The sequence below is a fragment of the Melopsittacus undulatus genome, chromosome 4 (genome assembly GCF_012275295.1).
Source record: "Melopsittacus undulatus isolate bMelUnd1 chromosome 4, bMelUnd1.mat.Z, whole genome shotgun sequence".
Classification (NCBI taxonomy): domain Eukaryota; kingdom Metazoa; phylum Chordata; class Aves; order Psittaciformes; family Psittaculidae; genus Melopsittacus; species Melopsittacus undulatus.
The window spans coordinates 40,572,311-40,595,614 of NC_047530.1; the positions used below are offsets into that span (position 1 = coordinate 40,572,311).

General features: G+C 38.5%; 1 protein-coding gene across 4 annotated transcripts in view; it reads left to right on the plus strand.

The window, feature by feature from the left end:
* Positions 1 to 3,738: 3,738 nt before the first annotated feature.
* Positions 3,739 to 23,304, plus strand: part of HECTD1 (HECT domain E3 ubiquitin protein ligase 1) — a 56,118-nt gene continuing 36,552 nt past the window's right edge. For all 4 annotated transcript variants that reach the window (XM_031049111.2, XM_031049113.2, XM_031049112.2 and 1 more), the window contains exons 1-5: positions 3,739 to 3,900; positions 18,924 to 19,158; positions 20,060 to 20,287; positions 22,341 to 22,622; positions 22,886 to 23,156. In XM_031049111.2, the coding sequence (XP_030904971.1) occupies positions 3,761 to 3,900; positions 18,924 to 19,158; positions 20,060 to 20,287; positions 22,341 to 22,622; positions 22,886 to 23,156 (1,156 nt within the window). In that variant the 5' untranslated portion in view covers positions 3,739 to 3,760. The remainder of the gene's footprint in view (positions 3,901 to 18,923; positions 19,159 to 20,059; positions 20,288 to 22,340; positions 22,623 to 22,885; positions 23,157 to 23,304) is intronic.

Here is a 23,304-nt window from a genome sequence, read left to right on the forward strand (position 1 = left end):
GCTAAGCTGCCCTAGGAATCTGAGACAAAGGAGCTACTGTTGTGTTCTGAAAAAACCTGCAGCAATGAAAGTTATACTTTCTAGAGGTGTCATTACAACATCAAACAATAAAAATTTCTTTATTCGGCAAGTTTCAACCAAGCATGACTGCTATTGCCTTTTTGTTCAGTGGGTAGTTTTAGTCTCCTAATTACAGGAAATGTCAATGAGGTAGGTAGGACTGACATTCAAATGTGCAATAATCTTATTTACTGTACTTATATTAATAGGCTTAAATTCCTTAGAAAAACACACGTCATCTTACAGAGAAGGAAATTATTTTGAAGATCATTTGCTTTTAGTTCTTAATTTTGCATTTATAGTGGTTTGCTACTGAAGTCCTTTCAGTCCTTCAGTTTCAGTTCATAGCAGTTTGCTTCCTCTGTGTTCTGATCACATGCAAGGTAACCACAGCATTTTGCAGCATGCATGGCATGAGGCTGCTCTACTTCAAAACTTGTCTCAAGCTACACAGTATAGCTGGCAGTATCTCAGACACACTGCAGGGCTAAAGGCAAGTAAAAACATCTGCTCTGACAGACCAGTTCCTGCAGTGTTTAAGTCTGCAGCCCCTTTAATGGAAGTGCTGGAGGTGGTTCAAAGTGTTTCCAAGAGTGGGCCCTGGCAATGCGTAACGCCCCTCGGTAAACATAAAGAATACTATACTGAAGCAAATAACCTGAATACGGCATGAAGTAAGATGATCTGTAACTACATAAAACCCCAAATCGAAGTTCCCATACAGGCCGGGAATGGCCACCCCAACCCGGGGGAGCCGGCGGACACGCTGGGTAAGCCCCTGCTCCTCCTCCTGACTCCTCGAAGGCCCCGGGAGGAGCTCCGGAACCGCGCTCCCAAGGCCGAGGAAACCCTTGCAGAACCCGGGCAGGGGGGCCGGGACCGCGGCTGCCCTTAGGCAGAAGGAGCCGAGCCAGGGCCGGGCAAGGCACTTGAATCGGGGTCCCCGGCTCCACCAGAGGCGGGTGCCGAAGCGCCAGCCGCTTCTTATCCCCGAAGGCCGCCAGCCTCGGGATCCGCCCGCGGAGCCAGAACCGCGCCGAGCCCGCTGCCTTTCCCCCCGCAGCCCGAGCTCCCTCTGCTTGATAGGCTGGAGGCGGGACCGGGGCGCTCTCACAGCGCCCCCAGCGGCCGCTCGGCCAGCGCTGGCTCCTCCCCCGCTGCCGCGGAGCTGCTCCCTTTCCCCCTCCCACCCAATCCCGTGCCGGGAGGAGCGCCATGGATGCCGCTGGCTGCTGCCTGCTGTGGGGCTTGGGTTGCCGCCGTGCCTCTGCCTCGGTGTCCCCGCGGCGCTGAGGAGGGGTCGGTTCTGGCGGAAGGGCTCTGAGAAGTGGAGGTGAGCGGTGGGGACGGTGCGGGGCTGCTTCTGCTGGCGCTGGGGAGATGGCGCCTTTCCTGAGGCGCCAGGCCGGGTCACCCTGCGAGGCCTGCGGCTCGCCGGAACTCGAGTGTCGCTGTCCGGGCCTGGCGGGTTGGCGACGGCAGGCCTGGAGGGAGCGGGCTAAGGGTCGGGTCGGGGGCAGGCGGCGGGTGTTAGATCCTCTGTGCGTGGGGGCCGAGGGGCAGAGCGGGGCGGCGCTGCCGGCTGGCGTGTGCGCCGGGCGGTCAGGCGGTGCGGGGGTCCCCTTCTCCGAGGCCGGGTGTGGGGAGCGGGCCCCGTGTCCCAGCGCGGGGGCCTGTGGCCCGCCTGAGGTGTGAGTGAGTGTGTGTGCATGTGTGTGCGGGTGCAGGCCCGGGCGAGGGGGGTGAGGTCTGCCGCGGCCTGGCCCCTTTTCTGGTGCGGCTCTCCCGGGAACCTCTCGCCGTACTCTGTTTTGTGCGCTGTGTTTCGTTTCCGTCTGGTTACAGCCCGTCGGGGATGGAAGAACAGCAGGTGCCTGTGTTGAACTTACCCCACTTTCCCTATCTCTCCTAATTTTCATCGTTCTGTTGCCTTCACCCTTTCTTCCTCGCCTCTCCCCGAAATTAAGGTTTTAGTCTCGTTAAGGGGAGGTATTATGATATGATCCTACTTGTACTGGCTAAAAGTAATTTTATTTAGTCTTGGAACAGGAAATACGGCCTGTAAACAGCTCAGAGCATCGTAGGCATTGTTTAAAGCACAGAAAATCATATGAGTAACATTTCAGTTACATTTTACAGCAAGACTGCAGCAATAACAAAAATATTTAACTGGCAGGCAGTAACCGGGTGATCTGTGATCTTACTGCCCTAAACGATAAACAAAAATCCTATCTGTTATACTTTTGTTTAGTCACATCTTTGAGTTCACAGCTGTTGTGAAACAGCACTGCTGATTCAGTGTGTGTTTCTCCATGTAACACCAATTTCTGATTCCCTTTTGTAGATGTGCCCTTGATGGAGTTATTTTTTAACCATTAACTCGTTACCACCAAAGTAAACAAGTAGGCAGACTTTGTCCAGATGGAGCTTCTCCCTCCCCCCCCCCCCCCCAGCTTGTGGGGGCACTGTCCAGTATTTTGTAGTTATCTACGAGTTTGTAAACTAATTTTCTTCTTATTTTCTAAGCTACATTTAAAAAGTAGTAATTCTTTTGTGTGTGTGTGTTTAATTTAGAGAGATTGGTTTGTAACGTCTTAGTTTTTACCTGAAAATAATAGTACTTGCTCTGCTCTTAGGCACGGGAGAAGAATTTGGCTATTTCTTAGTAAAACATAAAAAGCAAGTACATGGGTAAAAAATATCTCTTAACATTTTAAAAGGACATTTTTTGTCTTCAGCTTGCATGTGCAACTGTGGCATTGGCCCAGCAAATAATGTTGTTTTCCTTATATGTACATGGATAATTTCAATTATTCACTGCATTTTTTAAAGCTATGAATTAGATACATTTTCTTTTTCTCTTAAAAAAAAAACAAAATTAACAAACCCCTGACTCTTCAATGGAAGTAATTCTGAAATTCTTGGTTTTTTAATCCTCCGACTTAAAAAGCTTACTTTCCTTATGTTCAAATGCCATCTTAAGAGATGAAGGATTAGTAAAAAACTTTTGCAGAGATTCTGCAAGTCCTTAGTTGTGCATCTCACTTTTCTGTTTTGTGGATTTGTATTTAAAATGTGACATTTGATGTGTTTCTATATTTGAATATTTTCATGAGGAGGTAATCCATCTCTCAGGAGTTTGGAACACTGTATTATAGAGTGACCTTAAAGAAAAGGGGATGGGCAAGACAAAGCTTTGTCTTTATATTAGCTTTGAGAATAGGGTTAAGCGCAGTTTTTATACATAAATTTTAATTTTGAGTTATCCTATAAATAAGAGTAGGCTCTGAGTCTTGATTGTCAGCTGGAACTTGAGATTTATTTCCAGTGAAACAGAACAAACTCTTTACTGTTTACTCACATATAAACCTTGGGTGCGTGGGGCAAATGCTGATCAAATGTGTAGAAGTTTTCTTAATGTCAGCCTAAAAATATGATGTACATTTTAGAGAGGAGCAAATTTGAAAAGTTCAAAGGCAAGATTGTGGTGATAATTCCCTTATCGCCTTTTGTTTTGTTTTTGTTTTGCTTTTTTTTCCAGGTGAAAACTGTCAAAGCTTGGGGCTGGCTGAAGAGATACATTAATTGTGCTCAAGTTGGTCTGGCTTAAACAATTAAAGGATATTTCTGGTACTTTTTAATTTAAGTGGAGGTGGCTGCTTTTTTTTTTTTTTAATTAAAAAAACCAACCAAACCAACGATGGCAGATGTGGACCCGGACACGCTGCTGGAATGGCTGCAGATGGGGCAGGGAGATGAAAGGGATATGCAGCTAATAGCACTGGAACAGCTATGCATGCTACTTCTGATGTCAGACAACGTGGATCGCTGTTTTGAAACGTAAGTAGTTTTGGCTTTTATTTAGGGAATTGCTTTCCTCTCTCCATAGCTGTATATAACAGTCATCATTCCTAGAAACTTTCAGCCTCAAAAATTTTCTTTACAGACTGAATATGGGCGTAGATCACTGAAATGAAGAGTTTCTGGTAATGTTATATGAAGTACTGTTGTCTGATTAAAAAGGTAGTGTCCTGCAAGTGATCTGCAGTGCCTGTTGTGACATAGGGGCTGATTGTTTAGTTTGAAGAGATGTATTCAGAGTGGCAGTGTGGAAGTGTTGGGAGTTTTTGTTTTGTTTTTAATGGTAGAGAAAAACTTTTTTTTTTTTGCTTTAAAACTATAGCAATTACTTAGATCAATTTAAGCATCTGTACTCTTGCAGTGCTTTTCTCAAGAGAGAGAGTAGCTGTTTCTGAGCTCTCTAAATCCAAACAAAAAACATAAATATTAGTCACTGTTCACACAAATATTTTGCCCCTTTGTAGAAGAATGTTGCTGTTCTTGCCACCTTCCTTCTCAACTGCATTTGTACACTTCATATAGCATGGTCTCTGCTCTCTTTTTTTTTTTTTTAACTCACAGCACGAAACGTTGATGTAAGCACTTCTGTTACTTAATAGTGTTGCTGTGCATGTGTTACACACTACATCCTGTGAGTAGTGTGGAAGGGAGGTAGCAAAAGTGTAAACAATCACAACTTTGGAATCTTAGTTCTCTTGCTTAAATTTATTTGTTTCCGCAGTTCTGATCTTGGTGCTCTTACATCTCTCCTATTTTCTTTCTTTTATTACTCTCACTTTCTTTTGCATCTTGGAGCACAGCTAGTCTCTTTCTCATACATCCTGTTTCTTAGGGTTGTCAGTTTAGAAGTGTTTAAGAAGGTTGCTGTTGGTTATGGTGTTTAGTTTTGTAGTCCTGAAGCAGAACTGGTTTGGGGCTTATCTCTTAAAAGCTGTTCATCTTTCACAACTGCTTCTCTTAGAGGAAGTGTAAAATTCACACATCTCTAAAATTTGGATTTGTAGCGGTTACTTAGCAGTGAATGCAGTTTTGTACACTGCTTAAGAATTTGAAATTGCCTGATTCTAACCAGCTTTAAAGTACAGTTCTGGCCTGGAAGAGATTTTACTATAGGAAGATACCTTTGACTTCCCAGTCTGTCCATCATAGTGCTGATGCTGTTGGTGGAGGACTATGTTTCCAGCTGCAAAAAGGCTGATTTACTGACTTCTTAGTTTACTATTGTAGAAAATAATTCAGTAGTTAAAAATGATTTTTTTTTTGACAAATCTAGACGAACTTTCTGCTTTGGTGTATGTTCAGCATAGAACAGAAGTAGAAGCTTGGGCATAAGCATTTGTAAGGATATCATCTGGGTATTTGAGAATTATGAATGAGATGTCAAATGCAATTGTATGCATTTTATTTAGAACAGACTTTCATCTCAATATAAATGACCTAAATAGTCCAAGTGCTGCTTTTTTTTTAGAGTCCAGCTAATGAATGCTCTATTATTGCAGTGGTGTGGTTTTAAAATTAGGTTTTATGTCTGAAAGAAGGAACCTTTAAAATACCATTTGGTGTTTTTGTTTTGAGCCTTGGTATAATTTAGTTTTACTGGTCTTCTGAATTGTTGATTTATTTTGCTGTTTTAAGCTTCCCTGAAATGGAAGAGAATAAAGTTACTTTGATAACTTTTTCCCTGCCTGTTCAAGTGATTTTGGAGTGGAAGTTAAAACTGGTTAAAACTTCTGGTTGGCATTGTGAATATAATGAAGATATAGCTCCACAGTATTTGATGAGCTGGCATGATAGCTAATTACCTTAGAAAGCAAGACCTACTTCTTCTCATTTATCACTCACAGTTTTGATTCCTCCTCTGATGGCAGCATCAGAGCTGACTGGACTCCTAATTCACTAAAAGAGCAAGCTTCTCTTTAAACCCACTGATGAAGACAGCACATTTTCTGCTGTTATATTGAATTACAGCAGATCATATAGGTGTCTGGTAAGTACTGGAGGCGAAACTGCTAACTGGAAATATGGGAGAAGCAGAAGCTCTTCAGTAGAGAAGTTCTCAGGGTATTGTCTTTGGTGCCTGTGGTACCAGAGCCTTCATTTCAAGGTGACCTCACTTATTTTGACACTCTCTGGTAGAAATAAATTATATCTTGAAAAGTATTTTAAAAATCTTTCCAAATGATAGTTCAAGTAGCCAAAACTGTCTTGTGCTGAGGGGATGTAACTACAATAATTCCTCATAATGTTTTAAAGTTGCTTTTCAGCTATGCTTTTAAAGGAATTATTGCTTGTCTAGGTAAGAGATTTATTATGTGACGGAAGGGCTGCCAAACACATTTTTCAGGGACTTAATTTTGAAAATGGTTTTTTGAAAATTGGCATTTTTTTTGCTGTTGGAAAGAAAACCGACCTCTAGGCTTTACATTTCTTTTGCTGTTAAGCAAGAAGAGTATTCCCGGATTTTGTATGCTGTGCAGATATTATTTCAAGGTTTTGGAATTGTTTATTGGTATTAATTATGTTGACAAAGAAAACTTCATTTCTTAGCTGTGGAATTCAACACCTAGAAGATGGAAGGTGGAATCTTAAACCAGTCAATTTCCTGGGGAATGAAATGTGATGTTTTTCAGGGATCAGTTAGTGACTTTAAATGTGAAATATTAGTCCTCTTGTACATAAGAAATTATTTTCTCTTTTGATGTAAGCTAACAAAAAGCTCATCATTTTACTGAAGTGCATCTGATGATTAAGAGCTGCATATGGTGACAACTAGCAAAACTGAAACAGACTAATGAAAAATATTGACATGAATGCTATACCTTTTCCCTAAAAGCGCAACACTCTTTCCAGGCTGTCTTCTTAAGGAGTTAAGGGCAATACACAGTCTCACTTAGCAATGAAAGATAACACACCTGTGAGTGAATTAGGGGGTGGGCATTGAAATGATGGATTCAAAGTGTTGCACTTTGCTGTGCAAGTAATAGGGTTACTTTGCAGACATATTCTCAAGGAAATGGTATATGTTAAAACTAATAATTTGTTTCTGTACAAGGTAGTGGATATTGAAACTAGCTTTTCAGGTCGAGTCAGAAAAGTGGAAGTAGGTGCACATGTATGGTGGTGTGTCTTGTGGTTTTCTGGCAGCATTGCAGCAGATTGCAGGGTGTGCAGCCAATAACAGGTGGTGGTGCCAACTAACTGACGTTTCTTTACTTCTCCCCAGATTTACATATTACGTATGATTAAATTATTTTTGGTGTTACTTGTAGTTTAGCATTACAAAAATCAGCAGCATATTCATCTCCTGGTGATAATGAGTCACAGACACTGTTAGTCACTTAGCATGAAGAATGGCTAGCATTTTACCAGCAGCAAAAGCCAGTAGCTTGAGCTACAGAAACTTAATGAGTGAAAAGAAATTTTGTGAAGTAGTTGTATTGGAGTAAAATGGCTAATTTCAAGATTAAAAGTGTTAGTCCCAAATTATAGTCAAACTGTGTGCTATTAAGTCAACTTTAAATAGTTTTTTAAGTATGCACTTCATCTGAACTTAATTGGAATGACTTTTTAAGTGTTTAAATTATTACAGGTAATTTTAAAGACAATGTAGAGGCTATTGGTTGCAATCTCACAGTGTTAATATAGCCCTTTTCCACATAGGTGTTTCAGTTTATCTTTTTTTTCCCCTGTCTGATTGTTTCATTTTATTTTTGATGAAATAAAATGAGAACTCCTTAGATCTGGTTTTCGTGTTGCTATTTTGTTTCCCTGTCTGTCAGAGTAAAAGTATTTAGCCAGGAAGATGTTATTTATTTTCCATAATTACAAAGAATACTTGTAGAACAAGGTGATAGTATAACAAGTAAAGTAAAACCTCAATAAAACCTTTTCTACACTGAACAGATGAAACATGCTTTCTCTGAGCATTAATAAGGCCTGTCTTCCCTTTTGGCTGTGCCTTAAGTCACCTCTGAATATTTAGCATTAACAGATTTAGTCAGCATAAAGTTACCAAGACTTATCAGCTTATTTGACAATATAACTAAAAATCATACAAAGGATCAGAATTTAGGGTTCTAATGTGTAAAATAGAAATCCTTTCAGTTGATGTTTTAGATCAAATATGTTTATTTAAATTACATTAACCTTTATTCTTTCCTAAGTATGTTATTCACTAGGGAAAATACATTTTCCTTGTATTTGCTAACATATAATAAGAAGTGTAAGAAGAAAGTCTAGTGAACCAAAGACTGTGAGCTAGTGAGACTGTGGTAGAAAAATGTTTAGCTTTACCTCCACTGGATTGCTTAAAACTATAGGTGCCTGTGTTTATCAGGATTGTATCAACAACTTCAGCAAGTCAAAACTAGATGTAGAGAGGAAACCAATTTTTCTTACAGAGATGGGGGTAGGAATACGAAGTAGTGGTTTTCAAGCTTATTTTTAAAATTTATGCTGGATTTAAAAGCATCTTTGTAATTCAGACATTAGTAAAGTGCCCTTTAGCAGATATAACAATCATGGTAAAACTAACAGGGTGAAAGGACAGCTCAATCAGTATCAAGGTGGTTTCACGTTATGTGGCCTTCAGATGTCACAGAATCAGATAGGTCAGAAAAGACCTTTAAGGTTATCAAGTCCAACTATTACCCCAGCACTGCCAAGGCCACCACTAAACCATGTCACTAAGGGCCTCAATTTGCTTGTTTGTTATTTTAAAGAAGAGAGGGGGGGAAAAGAAGTCAGGACATTATTACAGTTTTGTGCTGGAGTGCAGCCGTGAGTAAATTAGGATAAGTGTTGCTGTCAACAATAGGCTACAGTTTTCATTATTGTAAGCCATGCAGAGCATATGTTCGTAGTAAGTTGTTGGTTTGGACTAATGCAGGCATCTCAATAAAAGAAATTTTGTGAGCTGTACAAAGGCAAGACTCATGTGATTGCTAATAACTTTTTTTGCCTTTAATGAAGGCAGAGGATGTGGCAGTGGTGAAATGCCAGCACTGGAGTTATGTGCTCTGTGGACTCAATACAGTGAGATCTTCATCATCCTACAGACTGCTTTTCTGAGATGGAAGTAGGGGTGTGCTGTATTTTTCAGGAAGCTGTCTTGTTACAGTTCTGATTTTTTTAAGGCTGATTTTTGTTGTTGGGTAGTTGTGGGCTTTTTGCAGTGCTAAGAGTTTTAACACAGTAATGTCTTTCTGGTTGCTCTTTGTAAAATGGGAATTATGGCCTCATTGTCACAGGTATTATGGAGATTAACTAGCCTTGTCTAGTCATTTTGAGAATCAGAATGGCTGCAAAGGCCAGAAGGGAAGATGAGGTCATCTAAAATGGCATCCTCTCTTATGTCATACATAGACCCTTGTACTGTACCTGGTTATTACTGAATACAGGCATAAGGTGTAGCTAATACTTCCAGTAGGCCATACTACCTAATTTTACCTCCTGTTTTGCTATTTAATCTGCTACATAGTTGCCTTTGTTTTTTACATTTGCTTTTCGTTTTCCATTTGAACTGGCCAGATTGCTGCATTCTGTGGCTGGCAGTCCAGCTTTTCCTATTGGATGAAAAGCCAGTATTGTTCTTACTGGGAATGTACTCGTGCAGAAGGATCTCATCAGCTCTCAGTCTTCCTTCCCCTCTCTAATTCTTCAGGTTCTAAGTTTTTCAGAAATAATTTCCAGTGTTGTCTTTTGTCCATGCTGTTTAACTTACTGTAACCAATTATACATCCCAAATTTAGTTAGATGTTTCCAAAACATTGTGCAGGAAGTATGGTTTTAGTTATTTATCCTCAGAGTTTCTTTCCAGGATATGATTACTCGCTTTTTAGATATGGCTGGATGTTTTACTGAGAACAAGATCTGTAACTTTGCATTTTTGTATGTTAAAAAACATCTCATTTAAATGAGCCTGTGCCTCTGGGTAGTCCAGACAGTTCTGTGTAACACATCATACTGTTACTATTTACTAGTCTATTTTTTTTCTAATTTTTTTGTAATAGTATCATCAAGTACTCTTTGTTTTAGTCAGGGGTTTGTATATGACACAAAATTGAAGTGATTCTTGCAGGTATGCAAAGATGGGTACACGATTTTAAAGCAGTGAGTTAATGACTTTTTGAAAGATGCCACCTCCTAAAAGATCCAATGAGGCCAATAAAATAGGTGTTCTAGGAGTTTCAAACAGCGGGCTTCCTTTCTTGAGTGGCAGTGCTAGTCAAATTATTTGAAATACTGTCCTCTTAAAAAGAGGATGTGCAAGAGCCACAGACAGCGTGGATGTTCACTAGATTGGTAATGAGGAAACAGAAGTTTTCTTGTTGAAGTCAGTTCTCTGAGCACTTGGAAATCCAACAGAAGCTAGTTGGGAAATGTGCATGTTTAGGTGCACTTACACAGTCATACTTTTTGTCTTAATTGCTTATTTTCTTTAGAAATGTTAACAAATGTATAATTGAACCACTGCTAGTAGTGGAAGTCATAGGCAGAAATATCTGTAGTTTCACATTCTGTAATTTATTCAGGTGTTGTGAACCAAGTTTCTACAAAATAATTACAAAATGCTGGAGATAAGAGAACAAATATATGTGGAATTACTACCCTGGGGCATGGCATAAGATACTGAAAAACGCAAAAGGCAGCCCAGCACATGCTCTGTAAACTCAGAAGCAAAGCTAACAGTAATTTTATTTAGAAATTTAGAAATTACATACTCTGCATAAACTGTTCCTTCTTGCACATTTGCATTTCTGTTTCATTTCGTACAACTGGTATTTGTTGAATGTGTAGCTGAATGCTTAGATTATGTGTTCCCTGCTAACAGTGAGCTCTGAGAAAAAGGCTTAGCTATCTGTCCTTTTATTTAGCTAAATGGAAGTTTGGAATTGTTTCTAAATGTCAAATTTGAATTCTAAATTAATTAATTTTAATTTCTGATAATGCAGAGTTTCTGCTGGAGTAGATACAGGATGGTGTTGTTAATTCCCTAGCTTTATTTTATTGCCTGAGCTGTGATTGGAGTTAAGAGTAGGGATTCAGAGTTGTAAAGGTTTAATATTTCATAATTGTGGTAAAATTTCCTAAATTAGAGATTAATTTTTACTTGTGCCTTTGTTGTACCTTAAAAATACAGTTTGGTATCTCTAAAGTCTTACAAGTGGATATTTTCTGGATTTGTTGTGTAGCAGCATTGGAAGAAAACAGTGCTATATAGTTTGGAAGTGGTTCCTGAAGAATACATAGGCAATGCAGGGGTGCGATCTGTTCTCTTGTGGATGATCTTGATTACTCTGCTGATTTTTTTTATTTTTCTGTTTCGTATGTGGAAACAAAATGGTATTTCAGCCATAGAAAGAATTATGGAAAGGAAAAACAATCACTAATCAAAAATAAGTTGGAATTACTGTTGCTTTAAGAACAGCTCAGTTGTGCAGGATGTGTTCTTTGAAGAAGTTCTTTGAAACTTTAAAGTAATGTGGCACATTGTTATAAATGTAACTGGTATATTTTTCCTCAAAACCAGTTACTAGTGAGGTTTAACTTCAGTATTTTAATTTTTAGTTATTTAAGATTATTATATATTAATTATAAACAGTGTAGGGACATATGATTCTTTATTTTCCTATGTTTAACCGGCCTCAGCAGATGGTATGCATTAAAGATCCAGCACAAGTTCTGGCAGGCAGCTGAGCTTGGTTTTCAGCCACAAGTCACATGAAGCCCAAGGCCTTGTCACATGGCAGGGACTCCACACCCACTGCGTCCAGCAGTTACTTTGGAATTGGGTAATACACCTTAGTGCTAGCAGTTGTCATGTTAACCATTTTGGGGGTGAAGTAGGGTTGTCTTTATTTTTTTTCCTCCTTTTGGGTTTTGTTGAAACACGACAGTAGTTTTGAACTGCCATTATTATTGCTGCTTTAGCTAAGGCTTTTACATGCATTTAAAGTATGAAATGTAATTACATAAGTGAGTTTATAGTGCCTATTTTTACTTCCTTGGTGTTTTTTTTTTTTATACTGGCAGGCTGTAAAATCAGCTGAGTCATCTCATTTGAGTTTAAGGGCTTAGCACTGGTAGCAGTTTACTGGTGTAGCTATTTAAGAATTTTGTATCCCTATGGAAACCTCTGTTCCTGCAGAGGGAGTGGGGGAGGGAGAAATGAGTCGGAAGTGTTTCAGCATAAGAAGTTATGCTGATTATAGTGCTATAAATGCTGAAGTAATGGTACTAGTACATTACCTTAGCCTTTCTTGACATCTTATCAATGTGACTGTGATATTAAGAAGGTGTTTTTAGATCAGTTAAACTTATGCAGAAGAAGAATGTATGTTAAGGAATTTGTGTATCGTGGTGGTTACAATCCAGTAAACTAATTTTAATACTGAACTAAATTTGACTTTTAATAGGAATTACACAGAATAAGCACTTCTTAATGTGTTTTAGTTCTTTTCTTGATGTTAGTACAGGGAACACAATGCTTTATATTCTAATAGATTAAAGTCTAAAGGCTAAATACTGCGTAGTACTTATTTTAGACTTTTTGAAAATTGTTATTTACAAACCTGTCTTCCAGGGCAGAAGCTCTTTTCCTGGGAGTACAGGAATCAAGTTGGGTGGACATCCAGAACTGAGAGACTTAAAGTAATTGGCAAGAGCTGTAGCTGTAGCATTGGGCAGAGTAATAACCTCATTAACTCATTGAAGTCAGTCTTTCACTAGGGAATAACACAGGGTGACCTTATTAATTCACTAAGTTGATCCCTAATCACTCTCTTAGAGTACTTTAGGAAGTGCCCAATGTGATATTAATACAGCTTAGAAATGAAAATTTTAAAAAATTTCCTTTAATTTTCATATTCATTAGGAAATGTTCCTAAATAGAAGTTTGAACTTTGGAGCTACCTATTAGCTGCTATTGGTCATTATTTCCTATTTTGAAAGAATAAAGCATATTTAATAGCTGTTTTTTTTTCTGGTGTTAGAGCACTCACCACTATCATCTTGTTTGTTCCACTGCAAACAGGCCATTGTGCACAGCATGATTCCCCCCCTTCCACCCCAACTTTGAGGATAAAGCAACTTTTTTGTCGTAATTTCTTTTTTTTCTGATATATATTGCTAATTTTAGTTAATATATGGTCTAGATAAAGCATCCCAATATCAAAACTGTTTTCACCAGGTTGCTTTTAAGTTTAGAAATTACGCTTTTTTTCCTCTCTATGGAAGTCAGGGCCCGCAGTGATGGAAGGTTTGTTTGTGTTCTTTTCCCTTGGAAATCAAAAGCATCATCTGCCAAAAGAAGGCAGTGTACTGAAAACTGGTCATTGTGTCTTGTCATATCAGTTCATTTGGTCCCATAGCTTTGCCCTTACCCTCCATGCTGTCCTTGGACATTTTGGTAGCCTTAATTTTCCTATTTAGACAGTTTTCTAAAGGCGAGACTGTGCAGCCACTGTAGTACAACACTCCTGAAGTGCTTTGCTTCACTACTGGTCAAAATACATTTTAATTCTAAGCACAATCTTAGTTGGGCATTTAGCATTAGGCTCTGTATTACTTATGGGACCTAATCTTCTGCAGCAAATATTTGGGACAGTTTTAGTCCCCTTTGGTTTATTTTGGTCTGCTTCAGGAAGCTAGTAGGGATTTATCTGGGAATTAAGGAGTAATAGTGATGCATACCTAACATGGCTCATCTGACTTAACTCTTCAGTTCCTGCTTGTATTGATTTTATTTGGTTACTTGGTGTTTCATTGAAAAGAAGGGCATGTTCTCAGAAGGTGCTTGTCTCAGGACCTGGTTGCTAGAATTACTTCCAGGTGAACAGTCGATTTGTCTTCCCTGTGCTCTCTTTGCTTACACTTTAGTAACATGATGCCTTTACTCAGGATTGGATTGAGTAAAGACTTGATGACTACTTACAAAGCCCGTTTGCACAATTTTGGGCTGGAAGACCATCCACTGAGTAAGGGCAGAATTTTACCTTTTTCTTAGGGGTCCAGGGCCAGCACACAGAAATCCACATGTGACAGAAGGGAGGGGTGTACTCTGGACACCTGCTGTATGGCTATGACGGTATTGCATCACATTGTGTGCTGGTGTTCCCATTTACCACTTCCAGTCCTTTCTCTGCCACTACTCACACATGCAAGTTCTTGTCCCTGAGATGTGTGTAGCAGATTCTTGTAGTTTCAGCCATAACACCCCTGTGTAAATAGCTTAGCGAGGATTTGGGGATTAGAAGGTGATCTCTATAAATCTGACCTGTGTACTTCTGTTTGTAACACAGTCATTGATGGAAAAGTTACTTACAGCGTAATGGCTGAAGTTCTTCAAAGTGATGTCTGTACAATTTTATGCTATTATTATTCTAACCACCTGTTTGAGAAGACTAGGGCTGGAGCACTGGGGATGTGTTGGTATGCTGCCCTTCTCTGCTATTAGAGGTCCATCAGACTGTGTGTGAGTGACAGAACTGGTACTTTCTTGTTCCCTCGCTAGCAGGAACCATAGGGACTGCTAAGGCCCAAGCAGACTTCAGCCATGAAAAATAATTGAATTTATCTGTATAATAATGTGGGAAGATTAATTTGCATTCTCTTGTCTGTATCTGTACAATAATCATATTGTACAATTATACTTCAACTTTTCTAGGATAGAATCTGTTTTGCTCTGGTAGTGCAGGGAGATCCTGATCTGTCACAAGAGCCCTCAGATGTTACAGTATGATAAATACTAATGACTTGTGTGTTGCAGGTAATAGGTTAGAAGGAGGTGCTAAGCGTTATTAGAAACTTTTCTGGATGGGAGAAGGCAATGTAATGAGAAGTTCAGAGCTAGTAATGCATGAGGCTGTCTTGATCTTACATGTCTTTTACATCTTACACATCTTACCAATCACAAGACTGCAGTGAGTTAAGGTGGGAAGACAGTGCTTCCTCCCTGCTATCTTATGTGATGGTAATGAAGAGCAATTACATTTGTCACAAGAAGCTCCTGCTGCTAGGTTGTTTCACTTAGTTCAGCACAGAAATTTATCATCCTAACCATAAGAATCTGCATAAACAGAATACTGTTTAAATTCTAGGAAATAAATAGTACATAGTGATAGGTTTGGGTTTTTTAATCTTGTCTCAGACTCTTGACACCCACAGAGTGAGATTATGTGAAGAGGCTTGGGCATGGCTTCTTGAAGATGTACTTCAGAAATACATGCAAATACAACTTTGTAACTGTGGTCTGGTAGAATTCCGAAGTGTGTAACTGACCAGAAAAGCTGTTACATATGGATAGTGGAGAACCTTGTATACTGGGCTGGCACAGAAAACTTTTTTTTTATTCCTGCTGATACCATTAAAAGTTCAAAATGGTAAAGGACTGTGCTGTTTAGAACCAAGTATAACAATGTGCTGGCCTGGAATAATGTTACAGAGCAGTGGACAAGACACCATAGAGGTCCTGTCTAGGCAAATTGGTGTGTTGCAGGCTGCTTTGGCCCAAGTGTCTGAGAATACTGACTTAATTTTCAAAGTCAGTGTCATTGTTGCTGTCATCCTTTAGGACTTGAAAAACAAGTTGGATCTCTTGCCAGCTATGACCTTTTTGAAAAAGTAGTAGCTGTACATGATAGATTATTAATGCAGTGTTTATAAAACAGTAAATAATAGAAGAACTTTTTGACAGTCTCGCTGGCAGAGACTCAAGGCCGATGGAATCTTGGTCTGTCTGTTTTGCTTTCCTCATAAATATTTCTGTGCACATGTTTCATTGCCTGGTATGACTTTAGGGATAATAACTGAATTTGTATTCCTGTACTGTGTAGAATTTGATTCAAGTTGTTTGAGTTGAGAGAGACATGATGGGGAAGAAGATGGTTCAGCTGTACATGAAATTTTAGTTACATGCTAAAATAAGTGGCTCTCATTTACTGTTTTGGAGACCAGGACAGAAATTCTGGTTTGGTATTTTTGCCATGTTCCTGATAACAATGTAAGAAAAAAGAAGTTGATGTTTTTATTACTTCTAAATTTGTGTTTTTACTTTCAAGCCTGTTATTTCCTATGTGTTGGGGTTTTTTTTTCTATTTGCTGCAGGAAAAAGAAGGTGAAAAAAAACCACTTTAACTAAAGCTTCAGTATTGCTTTTTTTCCATCCTGTTTTCTTCAGTCCTACTTATTGTCCTTAATACATCTTTATAAAATGTTTCTGCTGCCTCTTCTACACAGTGTAGTCCAGCTCTCTTCTTCCTGGTTGCTAGCAGTATCTGACAAAACTACAAACCAAACAAAAAACCTGAACAACCAACCTCCACACCAGACGCAAATTGTTAAAAGAAACAAGCATCAAGTACATACTGCTCCCAGGTCAAAGTAGCTTGAAAGAATTTTCTGTGAAAACTCTTGTTAAAATTAGATCAGGCGCTATTTTCAGAAAGGATAAATAATTTATTTTTATCAGAACAAGTGAAGTTCTTACCATTGCTGCTTTTATAGGAATTCAGTGTGCATTGCCATAGTCTACAAAACTGTTGAAGTCTGGGTAGCTGTTTATTTTGAGAACCAAGTAAATCCCAAGGTGAAGTGCATGACAGATCTGCATTTTCTTCCTGAAACCTTGTGATAAACTTGGTTACTTTATTGGAGAACTGGAAATCATTCCTCTAAGTCAGAAAACAAATGTCATGATGGCAATTGGAGGTTGCTGTTTGCCTTATAATTGAAAAAGTGTGGGCTCTGACTAATGTAGCTAGAGGTTCTGGCAAAAAGGCATTTTAAAAACCAAGCACTTCAGTTTTTGCCAGTGAGCTGTGCTCTTACAAGAGTGTTGCTGTTACAGTGCGCTGACATTTGTGTGCTGGCAAAAAATTCAGTAGCAATGATAAGCTCTTAGTAACCTTGTATTTTTGCTATATCTGCTGGGTAATTGGTTCTTGTGTACAGGCGTTTTTAAGGACAGGAATAGATTTCTTCTAAATTTCTAGATTTCTATTAAAAAAATGCTGCTGAGTTCCATTTGTGCTGTGTCTTTTTATAAGCTATTAAGTCATAGAAAAAAATGTAACTGTTAAATTTGCTTTTAACTCCCTGCAAAAATCTTGAGGAATTTTTTGTGTTGTTTTCTTTGGATATCTAAGAAATGGTTTACTTCTGCTTGCTAGTGTTGCAGTGGAGGCAGTGGAATTCCTGACCTTCCATGTGGTTATATGTGGGTGGTTTTGGTTCATTTGGGATTTTTAAAGATTTGTATTTATTGTTAAATTTATTTTCATGCAGTATGATGCTGGACAAACAAAAAGTTCATAGCAGTGGTTTAGTGATCTGTCTGGCACAAAATGCACTGTAAAAAATTCAACAGAAAAATACTTGTTCAAATAGCACTGTCCATTTTAATTTTTATATACTGCAATACTTCTTATGTATGGTGGTCATCTAATAATAAATACAGATTTCAGATGACTTTTTTCAGAGGATAATATCTTCAAAATGCAAAGTTCTTTAAGAAAGATGTGGAGTTTTAAATAGCAGATTCCATAAGAATAACAGACAATATAGGCTGCATAGGGCAATGTGCATGTTAAATATGTGATTTAGCCTTATCAAAGTTTCTCTTATTAATTTATGTCATTAAGGATCACTGTTTAATATATTTATTTGTCAGGCAGTATTATTTAATTACTTCAAAAAGCATAGGCAGATCTTCAAGGAAACTATTAGTATTTTGCTGTCCCAGGACTTGGTGCCTCTGCATGAGTCACTGTGTGTACCAGATGGGATATGAATAATCTCTGGCTTAGCCTTCAGAAGGATTGATGATGAGTACTTCACCTGTCTTCTAGACCAAAAGCATGCTATTGCTTCTGCTCTTTTTTAATTTAGAGAAGTTTTAGGCTTTCTTTTGCAAACCAAAAGCCTAATGTAAGAAAAGTTACAGTTTTTGTTTCCTGTAGATTTAGTCTCATCTCCTACATCTAAGAATGAGGTATCCAGTTAATTTGAGTACTGTCATAGTGTATATTCCCTTAACTCCCCACCACCACCTTGGAAGTCTTATGCCACTGTAGTGAGCAATCATTATGTTATTTATTGCTGAGTAAGTATGCTATTGGAAGATAAATTGTCTTAAAGTATAGCTTCATGTCTTAAAACTTTTGATCCAAATCAGTCTTAACTACAGCTGCCGTAATAGTGAAAAGCATTATTATGACCATCAATTTTGTTTTGTGTCCTAATATGTCAGAGGGGTAGAAGGACTACTGCAGCTTGCTTATTATGTTTTGAAGTCATGGAGATGTTCTTGACTGTCCTTGTCTATGGAAATGAGCCTAACAATAAAGAGGAGAGCCAAGGCTACTGAGACATGGATATGAAGACAAACTGTAATGGAAGCAAGCTAAATGAGTTAAATATGTTCTCAGTGTGGTTAGGGAAAAAGAATGAGGTGGGGTGCAGGGGCAGAAGTTGAAATAGGATAAAAAGACAAGTGAGAATGCTTGTAACATAGGGAAGAAGGACCACTCAGAATCAAGTTGTGTAGCAAATCCAAAATCTTTAGTTACTGTATCAATATTTCATGGTTAAGTTTAATAGTTATTTATAATCATGAACCTTGAAGCTTTTAAGAAAAAAATGCATTTAGATTGGTATGTGAGGTTAATTCCTAAAATAATTTCCCAAGAGGATAATTTTTTCCCTGAATGGTTGTAAAATTCCAATAATTTTTTTAGGGTTTTTTTTTTTCCCCTGCTGGCTTGCTCCCCTTAGTGCAGTGTCTGTTCAGATTACTGATTGGAATTTTTGAGCGTGTATGAGATGTGTGCATCCTAGTGTTCTAAGTGAATGCCCTGAACCAATTACAGAGGAACTGAGCAAATCGTCTTAGCGTGAAAAATGTTGATCTGTTAATGTGAAAGTGTATGAAATTATTTAATGTAGAGAAACTTATGCACCTTAGTAATGTGCTGTTGTGTGTTTGTGTCTTTTTTCTCCTGCAGATGCCCTCCTCGAACTTTTTTACCAGCACTGTGCAAAATTTTTCTTGATGAAAGTGCTCCAGACAACGTATTAGAAGTAACAGCTCGTGCCATAACGTATTATCTGGATGTATCAGCTGAATGCACCCGAAGGATTGTGGGAGTGGATGGAGCTATCAAAGCACTTTGTAATCGTTTAGTAGTTGTTGAACTTAACAACAGAACAAGCAGAGATCTGGCTGAGCAGTGTGTGAAGGTGTGTGTACTGAAGATCCTCTTCAGTAAGGAAGGATCTGGAAAAGGAGCTGGAAAACTTGCTCTTGTTTCTGACGAGTTTCCTCATATTCTAATCCTGTTCGTTTCATTAAAATGCGAAGCATAACCATAGAGTACGATACATGCCAGTGATTCTGCTTATCTTTATTGTCAGTCTGCTCCTCTTCAAAGCTGAGATTCCTTTAAAAAAGTATTGAAAAAGAAACAAAACAAAGTAGAAGGAAGTTTTACTGTTTATATTGTGTGCTTAAAATGCTAAGTCTAATTTTGTGCAAAAAAAGGGAATGAAGAATTGCTCCAGATACAGACAAATTACCTGCTATAAAAGATGATCTGCTGTCTCTTCCGTAGCACTACACACAGCTCTTCAGCACCCTTGTAAAGTTTTCAGAGAAAAGTTCAAGACCCTTAAAATCTATTGCTCAAAGCATAACTCATGGTCATGTGGTAGTTCATAGTTTTAAGTCCTTGAATACCATGGCATCAGACTAGTAAATACATCAGACATGTGTTTACTAGTTCTAGTGTACTCAAAAGTACATCACTGGAGGAGTGGAGTAATAGAACTCTTGGAAGTTTCGAAACTCTCAATTGTGTGTTATCCAGAGACTTAATTCTCCCAGGAAAGGATACTGTTTTCCAGCTGTTTCATGAGCACCTGTTGTGACCATGCTGTTGGGGGATGTTCTTGTATTTGCCTTTGTATTTTTGAAGAAAACTGTAACTACTAGAGTAGCGGAGGCTTTGGCCCCAGCTGGGAGTCGAGGAAGTGGGGTGGGATTTTTGTTCTTTTGTTTCATTTTCTTTAACAGTTTTGTAGATGGGTAAATAAATGACTTTTTATGTATACTCCATTCTAATTAAATTTCATTTTGTCGTAGGTGTTAGAATTAATCTGTACCCGTGAGTCGGGAGCTGTGTTTGAAGCTGGAGGGCTGAATTGTGTACTGACATTCATTCGTGACAGCGGACACCTTGTGCATAAAGATACATTGCATTCAGCTATGGCTGTAGTATCCAGGCTCTGCGGCAAGATGGAGCCTCAGGATTCTTCATTAGAGATCTGTGTGGAGTCGCTGTCTAGCTTATTAAAACATGAAGATCATCAGGTAATGTAATATGTAATAACATAAATTTGCAGCTCGGTATACTGTGAATTTAACTTCCTTTATGTTTAATAGATAGATAGAACGTTTAATATGTTTAATAGATGAATAGTTAGGTATTTTTATACAGCCTTCACAACTATATGTTTACATAGTAGTTATATTTAGATATTATGATAGCTTCGTTTACAGTTGTGACGACAAGAAGATAAAAATTGTTGTGTGACTGCACCTCTTTCACTATGAAATCTGAGCATAAATAAGAGACAAAAATAAATTACTTTTTTTCCTTTGGCAAACTAAGAGAAGCAATTAAAGCTTCCACAATCAATGCTAAAATATTACAGGGGAAGCCATCTTAAGTGGCGCTACTACTGTAGATGAAGCACTGCTTTTCTATTGCAGTTTTAGTAACTTGAGATGAAGCACTGCTTGTAAAATCTAGAAAATTAATTCTAAAGGAATTCTCTTTCTACTAGTAGAATCCTTCTATGTATGTCATCCTAATGCTTTGCAATAGGTCTTTAGCCAAATTCTTGCTATGCTCTGGCCAGGTTTCTTGTCCATATCATTCTCAGCCCCCATTTTGTTTCCACCTCTGTCCTCATTCCTTTCTCTATACCCCTTGGCTCCAGTGTGGTTTAAGCAGCACATCATATAAACCTTTGTGCCTGTGAGCTTAATTTTTTAAAATATATTTTTAGGTTTTTTTTTAAAGACCCAGTTAGCAAGGGGCTGTCACAGTAGCCATTTCAGAATAAGCTACCATGTTTTTTAAATGTCTCCTAGTTTTATTAATGCACTACTCATCTCGGGCAGGCTAATCCTGAAATCTAGATTGTAAGTCTGTAGTATTTTAACTGTTTTCCAATTTATAATGTGTTTGAAAAAGCAATTGCTGGGGCTGTTGGAGGTCTGAATGAAAGTTGGTTTGTGATGGCTGACAATAATTTGGAAGATGGACTGTGCTAGAAGTTGATGACTTTTTAAGGAGTAAGAAGTGTATTAATTGAGATTTTAGTAAAGAATCGATATTAGCTTTTATTTTGTGCGGATTTTTAATTATTTCTTGACACTGGTCTGGTTTGCTACTGCAAGTCTATGAAGGCAAATGTGCCTGAAGCAGCTCATCTTGATGTGCCTATGCAAACTTTGAAAGATGGTGATACTTTCAGCATATAGATGAGAGGGATGTTAAAGGCAAAACCCCTTCCTTTCTTTTCAACACCATCATGAGAAGAAGCTGGATTTTTTCCTGGGCAGTTGGCCAGCAGTGATTTTTATCTGGATTGTTAAGAGGATCAACAGTAAGCTTTGTTTCTACAGTATCACTGCTGGTTTGTGGGGTTTTTGTGGGGTTATTTTTTTGTTGTTTTGTTTTGTTTTTTTTTCTTTGGTGACAAACCTAAATTTGGGAGTTTGTATTCTACTGTCTCAAAAGTACTTCTTATCCTTGGGTCAGGTGCTCTGTGGGCAGTCTGCATTATCTTAGGGTAAAATCAGCTTTTCCCAGTTTGTCCTGCTTTTTAGGCTTGATCCAGGTGAAAAATTTCTTTTACTTAAGAGAAGCCCTGTAGACCTTTAAATACAGCTTCAACAATGGACAGTTGCTAGTAGGGATTATAGAGAGTTGTGTTTTCCTGTAAGAACAGCATGTATAACTAAAAAATTCTAAAAATGTGCTGCAACATATATGAATTTGGCAATTTGATTATTGAGCATGTTTTTTCTAGATTGATTTGGGGCTTAAAGAGATGTTCCTAATGCTGAACCACAGTCAAAGAAAAATAGTTTCCTCGATTTCTATGTGTCATCAATAGAGACAAAGGGTGAGGGGAACCCAAGAGCTGTACAGCCTTTCAGTGAGCAGTTCAGGACATTGTTGGGTTCCAACTCCATGTTTCTGTCTTAAAAAGCCCATATCTGTTCATTAACTTTGAGAGGAACCTGTGGAAAACAAGTCCTTCTATGTGTCCTGTGTTCTTAAGTATCTCCTTCGCATCTTCTCATTTTAAGTAACAGAATTTTCATGATATCTCTTGTGCTTCTTCCTTAGGTTTCAGATGGAGCTCTGAGGTGCTTTGCTTCATTAGCTGACAGATTCACACGGCGTGGAGTTGACCCTGCCCCATTAGCTAAGCATGGATTAACTGAGGAGTTGTTGTCCCGCATGGCAGCTGCTGGTGGAACAGCATCAGGACCATCTTCAGCTTGCAAACCAGGACGGAGTAGCACTGGAGCACCAGCTACAGCTGCAGACTCTAAATTAAGTAATCAGGTGTCAACTATTGTAAGCCTGTTGTCAACCCTGTGTAGAGGCTCTCCAGTAGTAACACATGTAAGAAATCCTTTTATGCTATGGCTTTTTGTTCTCATAGGGTTTTCCCCTTTGTGTACTTTAATATAGGCAAGACTTGTGTTGCTATTTTGTATATTAATACACAAATTTTTAGGCTTTATTTTTACATGTATACATACATATAGGTTGTTTATAAAGAGGGGAAGAAAGGAAACATTTCATATGGAAATGAAACCCGATTCTGATAGTATTTTCTAAAGCCCTGTATATTTTTTATTGTTCAGACTTTTAATTATTTCCAGGATCTCCTAAGATCTGAACTTCCAGATTCTATAGAAAGTGCGTTGCAGGGTGATGAGAGATGTGTACTGGATACCATGCGGTTAGTAGATCTTCTTTTGGTGCTACTATTCGAAGGGAGAAAAGCCCTGCCAAAATCCAGTGCTGGATCTACAGGCAGAATCCCAGGGTTGCGAAGACTGGATAGTTCTGGGGAACGTTCTCATCGGCAGCTGATAGATTGCATCCGCAGTAAGGATACTGATGCACTAATAGATGCTATTGACACAGGAGGTAAGCAAAAATACTTTATCTCATTTTCTTTTTCAGAGTATCTTTTTATAATCTGTGGTGTCATAAGAAATGCTTAGGTAGTGCCTTGAAAATCTTTATGTACTTATTTTGTTAAATACACAACAGGTCTTGTTAGTAATAATTCCCA